The sequence below is a fragment of the Oncorhynchus mykiss genome, chromosome 25 (genome assembly GCF_057628025.1).
Source record: "Oncorhynchus mykiss isolate SJ-2025 chromosome 25, ASM5762802v1, whole genome shotgun sequence".
NCBI lineage: Eukaryota > Metazoa > Chordata > Actinopteri > Salmoniformes > Salmonidae > Oncorhynchus > Oncorhynchus mykiss.
Window position 1 is genome coordinate 57,266,363 of NC_143046.1, and position 9,105 is coordinate 57,275,467.

The 9,105-nt window shown below is 43.4% G+C and overlaps 1 protein-coding gene across 1 annotated transcript; it reads right to left on the reverse strand.

Annotated features, from left to right (window-relative positions):
- Positions 1-1,303: 1,303 nt before the first annotated feature.
- LOC110505340 (uncharacterized) lies at positions 1,304-7,915 on the reverse strand. Its single transcript, XM_090220613.1, has 7 exons — positions 5,769-7,915; positions 5,240-5,586; positions 2,350-3,823; positions 1,947-2,164; positions 1,781-1,837; positions 1,577-1,676; positions 1,304-1,476 (listed from the first exon to the last, which is right to left on the reverse strand). The coding sequence occupies exons 2-7, from the start codon at positions 5,417-5,419 to the stop codon at positions 1,304-1,306; spliced, it is 2,202 nt and encodes a 733-aa protein (XP_090076739.1). The 5' UTR covers positions 5,420-5,586; positions 5,769-7,915.
- Between the last annotated feature and the right edge of the window lie 1,190 nt (positions 7,916-9,105).

Genomic DNA, 9,105 nt, shown 5'->3' on the forward strand with positions numbered 1-9,105 from the left:
CCAGGCACTGGGACAAGGGAGCGATGTGCGCGGTCCAGCTGGGGATCCGAATCCAAAACATCCGATCCCATTGCATCCTTCAATAGCTTGGCGAAGAAGTCGGTGGGGCGAGAGCCCGCCTCTACCCCCTCTGCCAGACCAACAACGCGAAGGTTATTACGTCTGGATCGGCCCTCCAGGTCCACCACTTTCACAGAAAGCGTCTGCACAGTATCCTGCAATGACGTACATAGCTTCTCTAACTCGTCGATCCTACCAGCGTTGAATTCAGAAGCTTTCTCAAGGTCCACAATACTCTGGCCATGCGAAGCGACCGTTCGAATGATGCTCTCGATTTTGGTGTCCAGTTCAGCAATAGTGGCCTTAAGATCCTCAGCTATAGCAACACGTAGCTCCCCCAAAGCCCGGGTAAGTTCTGTAAGTGTCACGTTGTTGCATGTGCCTCCCGCCATGTCTGTCTCGTTGTTTAGTGGGGAGTAGGCCTCCGCTGTGGATTTATTGTCCTTTGGTCGCTTATTACTCGGCATTTTCATATAGAAAGTTACAATCTTGTATTAGAAAGAAACGTTTGTTGTAAAAAGTGCCATAAAGTAGGTTAAATTAGATTATTTCGCAAAAAAGTTGCAGGAGCCTCTCACGCACAACCCTTCACTCGCCCCCCCCCCCCCCGTTGTGTCTTTTTTTAACCTTTATTAACAAGGCAAGGTTAATTAAGAACAAATTCTTATTTTCAATGATGGCCTAGGAACAGTGCAGAACTGAAAGCAGAACGACAGATTTGTACCTTGTCAACTCGGGGGTTTGAACTTGCAACCTTCAGGTTACTAGTCCAACCACTAGGCTACCCTGCCGCCGTCTATGAAATACATAAATAAAATGTTTTTGTTTTGTTTAAATATGTGTATAAAATATACTTTCCTGTACAGTAAGTAAATGTAAGAAATCCAGAAAGCATGAAAAAATGTTTTTGTAATGTCTAAAATAAAATATAATAATATAATATTGTCTGTACAGTAAGTAACGTAAATGCAGAAGCAATAAGAATTGTAAATGATGATAGAACACATCAAATTCATGTGAACATGAGGACACAAAGGAGATATTTAATTAAAAGATCATATTTTAATACATTTTTAATGCTGAAAAAATCTATGTATGGCAAATCCAATTTGGGAAAATGGCCTGTTGGACAAAAATGAAAAATAGTTAACATCCTTGCTACTTCAGCCATTTGCTATGTTAAAGTCAAATCACAGTTAATGATGAATGGATACAATTTGGAAGGATTTTCCAGAGTCATACCTCAGTAGTGTAGAGTGTCAGGTGGCACAACCATTGGTGCCATGAGGTCAAAGTGTGAAGGAGGGAGCAAGCCAGAGAGCTGTCTAGGAAGCAGTCCAGCCCCATGGCTTGGAGGCTTTGAGTTGGTCCCATCATTGTAATGCATTGTGGGGTATCTGCTGCCCCATAGACCTGCTGGCAGTGGGAAAGGTGTTAGCGAGGAGACCACCAGGGACATCTATGATTCGCTGACACAGTCTTGGTTAGACCACATGTCTTCTAAAGCAATATTCACCTGCTTTCATAGAGTAGGGATTCACTCCTTTGGGGACACTGCCAGTGTTCCCCTGATATCCATGTGTTCCCATCGGTGGAGGTGGTGGTACACACTTGTTCTGTAAAACACATCAACACATTTTCCAAATTGTTGGTAATATTAGCACAGTTGAAATACAATGGTTGTTCACTGTTTTTAATTTAATTGAATTTAAGTGTGTACTTCAGCCTTGGGCTCAGTTTTGTTAACCCATCTGTGCAGAATTGGATCCCAGACAATCTGAGGAAGAAGAGATTAGCAATGTGAAGCAAGCCACAATTTATTTTTATTTTTTAAATCCACTCAATTGTCTCTACATAGAATATAGTGTTAATAACCAGTTCCTTACAGATCTGTCTTTGTCCTCAGGTAGATGAACCTCCTTCTTATTAGCTCTTCCACTCCCAAAGACCCAGCTGAGCCAGCCTCCACTGTTATTGTGAACAGCAGGGGTCTCGGGCTCAGCCACCGGCCGGGTGCCAGTCTGGAACTGAGGGTTGGCATCGGAGTGTTCCGGCTTGGTGATGGACATCATAGCAGGATGCTCAACATATCTAAGTCGGACATCTGTAATAAGTGGGAGAAGTCAGGCCACTCTACTCATGTCACCATACAGAACAATTACTAGCTGACAGGTAGGAAGGTCTTGCTCTGATACTCTGTTTACAACCCAATCTTAACCTACACGCAGTCACAGGGATTACTGTGTAATTTCTAGTAATTTCTTTACTAATTAGGTAAGGTTAAGTGACCTCTTCTCTTGGAATAGAAATCCACAGGTGGAGTACACGCTCCACCATCCCATTTCCGCAGTGGTGCCAACATGGGGATGATGGAAGGTGGTTGTGGATGAATGTTTTCATTCTTCACAGGGACACTGGCTGTGAGGAGGATCTCCTCCCTCTCTTCAGGGATGAGGCCTGATGCTCGGAAGATCCCCTCCCTCTGTGCAGGGACACTGGCTGTTTGGAGGATACCCTCCCTCTGTGATGGGATGAGGCCTGATGCTCGGAGGATCTCCTCCCTCTGTGCAGGGACACTGGCTGTTTGGAGGATACCCTCCCTCTGTGATGGGATGAGGCCTGATGCTCGGAAGATCCCCTCCCTCTGTGCAGGGACACTGGCTGTTTGGAGGATACCCTCCCTCTGTGGCGGGATGAGGCCTGATGCTCGGAAGATCCCCTCCCTCTGTGCAGGGACACTGGCTGTTTGGAGGATCTCCTCCCTCTGTGCAGGGACACTGGCTGTTTGGAGGATACCCTCCCTCTGTGATGGGATGAGGCCTGATGCTCGGAGGATCTCCTCCCTCTCAGCAGGGACACTGGCCTTTGGGACGATCCCCTCCCTGTGCGCAGGGACACTGACCATTGGGACGATTCCCTTCCTCTGCGCAGTGACACTGGCCATCAGGTGGATCAACTCCTTTTGTGCAGGAATGAGGCCTGATGCTCTGAGGATCTTCTTCTTCGGCACAGTGATAGAAGCTGCTGGAAGAATCCCCTCCCTCTGTTCAGTGATGCTGGCTGCTGAGAGAATCCCATCCCTCTGTGCTGGGACACTGGCTGTTCGGACATTCCCCTCCCTCTGTGGCGGGATGAGGCCTGATGCTCGGAGGATCTCCAACCTCTCAGCAGGGACACTAGCCTTTGGGACGATCCCCTCCCTGTGCGCAGGGACGCTGACCATTGGGACGATTCCCTTCCTCTGCGCAGTGACACTGGCCATCAGGTGGATCAACTCCTTTTGTGCAGAAATGAGGCCTGATGCTCGGAGGATCTTCTCCTTTCGCACAGTGACAGTAGCTGCAGTAGCTGCTGGAAGAATCCCCTCCCTCTGTGCAGGGACACTGGCTGTGAGGTGGATGTCCTCCCTCTCTTCAGGGATGAGGCCTGATGCTCGGAAGATCTCCTCCCTCTGCACAGTGATGTTAGCTGCTGGGAGAATCCCCTCCCTCTGTGCAGGGACACTGGCTGTGAGGCGGATGTCCTCCCTCTCTTCAGGGATGAGGCCTGATGCTCGGAAGATCTCCTCCCTCTGCACAGTGATGTTAGCTGCTGGGAGAATCCCCTCCCTCTGTGCAGGGACACTGGCTGTTTGGAGGATACCCTCCCTCTGTGATGGGATGAGGCCTGATGCTCGGAGCATTTCCTCCCTCTGTGACGGGATGAGGCCTGATGCTCGAAGGATCTCCTCCCTCTGCACAGCAACTTCGGCTGCTGTGATGATCTGCAGGTATAAATAGAGCATAAATTAATTCCCTAAAAAATCAACCACTTAGAATCTATAACATCATTACACTGAGTGTATTAAACATTAAGAACACCTTCTCTTTCAGTGACATAGACAAATCAGGTGAAAGCTATAATCCCTTATTGATGTGAATTGTTAAATCTTCTTCTCAGTGTAGATGAGGGGGGGGGGGGGGGGGGGGGGGGCAGGTTAAAGAATGATTTTTAGACAATTGAGACATGGATTGTGTATGTGTGTCATTCAGAGGGTGAATGGGCAAGACCAAAGATTTAAGTCCCTTTGAACAGAGTATGGTAGTATGTGCCAGGTGCACCGGTTTGGGTCAAGAACTGCAATGCTGTTGGGTTTTTCAGCTCAACAGTTTTCCCTGAGTATCAACAATGGTCCACCACCAAAGGGGGGAAACTCAATAGGAAGGTGTTGTTAATGTTTTGTTCACTCAGTGTAGATCAATCCCTAGCATATACTTCCATTTGCATGTGTACTGATACTGTAAATACACATATTATATTAATGTTATCTACAATATATTATAATACCGTAAGTCTCCCTGCTGCAGGGGCATTTCCTCCTACAATTTTGAGCTGATTTTCTTCACTTTAGCAATATTTTGTATCTTTGTTAATTTTAATTGTAATTGTGTTTGGAAAGGTACTGTTACCACAGGAGATGATGCTATCACAAAGCATTTGATGTAAGTATGTAGGACAATTACCCATAATGCTCACTGACTGAACATTCAAAATTACCATGGCAATTATTGACGCATTCACATGCTTTCGGAAACTTGGAACCTCAGAGTTAAAATGAATGTAAGTTATTAGCGTAGAGCTTCCTACTGGTTGATTCTGATACTTCACAAGTGGGAAACCTGAAATCCTCATTCCATAACGAGTTAGCGAGTCAGAGAGTCAGAAATGTCCAAATTTTCTAGTTCCGACTTGAAGGGCCTTCTATGATGTAGGGCAGGTCAGTAACCAAATTATTTGACTGTCCCCAGTCGCACACAGACTTTTATGGTCACACAAGTTGCCACTCATTCAAAATGAGTAGCCTAACAATTATTTACGTGGCCCCAGGTACATTTGCAACCAAATTATTTTTGTGTGAGAAATCAATAATAGTTGCACACATAGGGTAACAGTGAGCAATGAGCAAGATAAGCATAGACGGGAAGTTGACAATAGATTATTATTAGTGTAAATAAACTGTATTTCTATGGTTGCAGTCCTCAAAGATTGAATTGCATTGAATTGAATTAATCAGATCCAATGATTTACCGCCCGTAGGGTGGGGTACCGCTAGTCATCATTATTATAATCACCATCTCAATCATTATCACCATACCATCATAGACTTATTCTTCTGTATCTGAGACTCATCTGACACTACCTTAGATATGGCAGTCTGCAACTCAATACACTGCCCCTGCATGGTGTTCAGCGTCCCCTGCATGTGGTTAATCGACTGCTTAACATCGTTCAGCAGGATCTGAATCTCAAGCCTGCAGGAAATCAGGTGGTTCAACATACTGAGATGACGAGAGGCTTCAGACCATGCCCATTGGACCATCTTTAGGATTCTTTCTCACTTAACACCAATCGTATTAGGAATGTAACTTTGTGCAGAAGATGTTACTATAGTGTTATTTAGAAGAAAAAAAGTGTACTTTGTCAGGCGCCAAAAGGGTGACGGCATGTCTCCCTGCTCCAGTGAGCTCTGCTGACAGGTCTTGCTCACTGTTGGGAGGAACGGGAGCCAAATTAGAGGAAAAATATCTATGGTTGTTCAGCAATGAAACATTCATGGCATAATGGGGATTGTTCTTCCCTGTGAAAATAATAAAAACAGCTGGTGTTTACTTTCTCACTTTTAGATAATGTAATACAATCTTTGAACCCATCAGAAGTGTAGTGCTTACCTCCATGAAAATGTTGGTCCCTGTTATTTTGGGCGGCATTGTCCCAATGTTGACCACTAGTTCCAACTTGTGATGAGAAGGTCTTGATGAAACGATCAAGTCAACATTTTGTTAGACATTTCAGAGATAGCATTAACAGTTGTACATGAGACAGTGCTTCCAGATATTGAGGTATCTTCCTTCTGAGGTATGTAAAAAAAATCTGGTGTGTGAGTACTCACATGAAAGGTATCCATGATTCTTGGTCAGAAGCTGGAATTATTGCTACACAGCTTTCAGGCGACTTTATGTCTTGGGCCTGGATGAATCATTGAAATACAAGTAATAATGTGAATTTGTGATGCATAATTGCCAATGTAATTTGGAATATTCCATCAAAGTTATTTTTTTGACAGTCAAAACAACTAACTCTTACGATTAATCACTTGACTTGAGTAATTTGAGTTAACGGAAATAGCTACTTTATATTCTGACCTAGACACTGATTTGTGCAATGCCTAATGCATAAACTATGCGTGTTATTGGCTCATCATAGTATATAGCCGAGGGTCTCATAGTCCAAAAACAGCATTGGCCATTGGACTGCTCAGTCAAAACAACACATTTACGATTAATCACTTGACTGGAGTAACTTGAGTTCGGGAAACTAAAACATTAAAAGTAGTCTATAGCTTGACGCATATTCTTACCTTGGACAAGCTATCCAAAAGGCCTAACCAGTCTTGCTTGAAGATACCGTTAGGCAGATAAAAGCGCGGTACGGTTTGAGACACGGTATTGTGAATCTGTCACACTGATATAAAAGCACGTTTTCATTTATGATTTACACTGTAGAATGACCTGCAAGCCAATCAGAATCGAGTTTTAAACTACACGGTGGGTTCCATGGAACGTCACAAACATAATTGTCCACTTGCGTCACAGATTAAAGTCACTGAACATGGGTTTAATAGCTATATTGGCTATATGTACAGTAAATGCACATCGTATTGAATTGAGATTACACCGACTGCACCACTGAAACTATTTAGCCTAATCCTTTGAGGATCATATGTCAAATGTCAGAATCATGGCACATGAAAACATAATTAAATTGACTGCAGATTATACAATTCACTGTGACACAATATCCATGTAATTTCAATTAAATTACGTTGAACCAACGTGGAATAAACATTGAATTGATTTATGTGCCCATTGGGAAGTGATCAAATCGAAATGATTGAATACATACAGTATTACAAAGAAAGACATACAAAAATAGCATCGAAAGGCTCGAAAAAGTCTAATTTCCCTGGGCCACCCAAAATAAAAAATGTATGTACGCATTTCGTCTGCTTTCAAATCTCTAACTCTCACACATATTTACAATCTCGCGATGTTTATTTCTGACGCTTTCACGTTGCGGGATTTCGTGAAGTAATTGATGCGCAGGAGAGCTTCATGAAATCAGCGACATTAACGGTTCCAAATCGAGCAAAAAGCTTCAAATTAAAAGTCCATCGTTCACAAATTGTGGCAAATTTTCTGTTTCAAGATGCGTTCTGTTAAGTTTCTCTGATCTCTGAAAAGTAATTTAGGTTTTCAATATTCTTTATTAAATAATATCTGTAATAATAGTTTAATTTCTATTCCACTTGATGGCACTATCCCCTATGCTACTCCCTGTCAGGGGTCTGAGGATTCTGAAACAAAATAGTTTAGGCTCTTGAAACGCATCAGTGCGTTGGTAGATGTGCTGTACATTGTTATAAACACTTATTACACTGCTATAGACTTATTATCAATGTCACTCCCTGTTATGAACACATATTACATTATAAATGATGATCCTGTGTAGAGCATGCCGATCCCACCACCAGGGTTGTGGGTTCGATTCCCGGGGAAACCCATACGTAAAATGTATGTGCAAATGACTGTAAGTCGCTTTGAATGAAAGCATCTGCTAAATGTCATATATTATGATTACATTGTTTAAACAACAGACCTACAATGTGAAAGTCTATTGCTTTTTCAAATGAATATTTGTGTTGGAACTTGACATCAGTTGGAAAGGCAGCACATGTATCTGTTGAATTACTACCTGATTCAAAAGTTGTGGACAGAAATGTGGGTATACTATAATACAAGTTAAAATAAAATAATGACAAGCACATCTTGTTCTTTTTGAATTCAGGTTTTATTAAGTCAGGGTAGCTTGGTGATCATGGCTACGTGTAACAGCATTGAGGTCCCCTCTGGAAACAGAACTGAATTGAGTATTACTAAACCAATATACCCTCAACTATACAGACACACAGCAATGTAGTGCTGCTGACCTGGGTTCCAGACCCACTAGGGGAGTCACCCTGCAGACCCACTAAGGGGCGGCACGTAGCCTCAAGTTTAGATCATTGGGCCAGTTACCGAAAGATTGCTGGCTCAAATACCGGAGCCGACAAAGTGAGAAAATAAGGCACTTGTGGGTGTCTCAGAGGGAGTTGGGATATGCAAAAAAACAACAATTGTGTGTAAGTTAAAATGCTCCATATTCTTGTCAATGCAGGTTCGTAGTGTTGTAATACTGTTGTAATACTGTAGCTACTATTTGACTGGAGTTGGGTCTTGATAGGACAGACTGAGTAAGGAGTAGTAAAGCCCCTGCCAACCAGGACCTCTCAACCCTCCTGTTCTAAATTCTCTGTGAACTTTCTGACCTTGAACAAGACCTCCATGTTGACTGTGGGTTGCGTGGTGGATAGTGAGCACAGCACGTCAGACTGGAGGGCAGAGGGACACACACAGAAGACAAACAAAATCATGAGCATGGTTCAGAAATTACACAAATGTGAGAGTCAGTTTGAAATGCCTGGATGTGTATGTTGAAACAGCATGTTCCAGTATGTTTGTGAGCAGTGAATGTGAGTGGGTCTGTGCTGTGAATGTGTGTTTCTCACCATGCAGATGATGGGCTCCAGCAGCTTGTCGCTAGGCACATCCATCCAGGTCAATTCAAATCAAATCAAATGTATTTATATAGCCCTTCGTACATCAGCTGATATCTCAAAGTGCTGTACAGAAACCCGGCCTAAAACCCCAAACAGCAAGCAATGCAGGTGTAGAAGCACGGTGGCTAGGAAAAACTCCCTAGAAAGGCCAAAACCTAGGAAGAAACCTAGAGAGGAACCAGGCTATGTGGGGTGGCCAGTCCTCTCCTGGCTGTGCCGGGTGGAGATTATAACAGAACATGGCCAAGATGTTCAAATGTTCATAAATGACCAGCATGGTCGAATAATAATAAGGCAGAACAGTTGAAACTGGAGCAGCAGCACAGTCAGGTGGACTGGGGACAGCAAGG

Excerpts from the sequence above, each read along its gene's own strand:
- LOC110505340 (XM_090220613.1), bottom strand. The coding sequence starts at position 5,419 with ATGGTCCAATGGGCATGGTCTGAAGCCTCTCGTCATCTCAGTATGTTG. Across the intron at positions 2,165-2,349 it reads TTTCTATTCCAAGAGAAGAG|ATGTCCGACTTAGATATGTT; the intron begins GTCACTTAACCT and ends CACTTATTACAG. Across the intron at positions 1,838-1,946 it reads CTGAGGACAAAGACAGATCT|ATTGTCTGGGATCCAATTCT; the intron begins GTAAGGAACTGG and ends CTTCTTCCTCAG.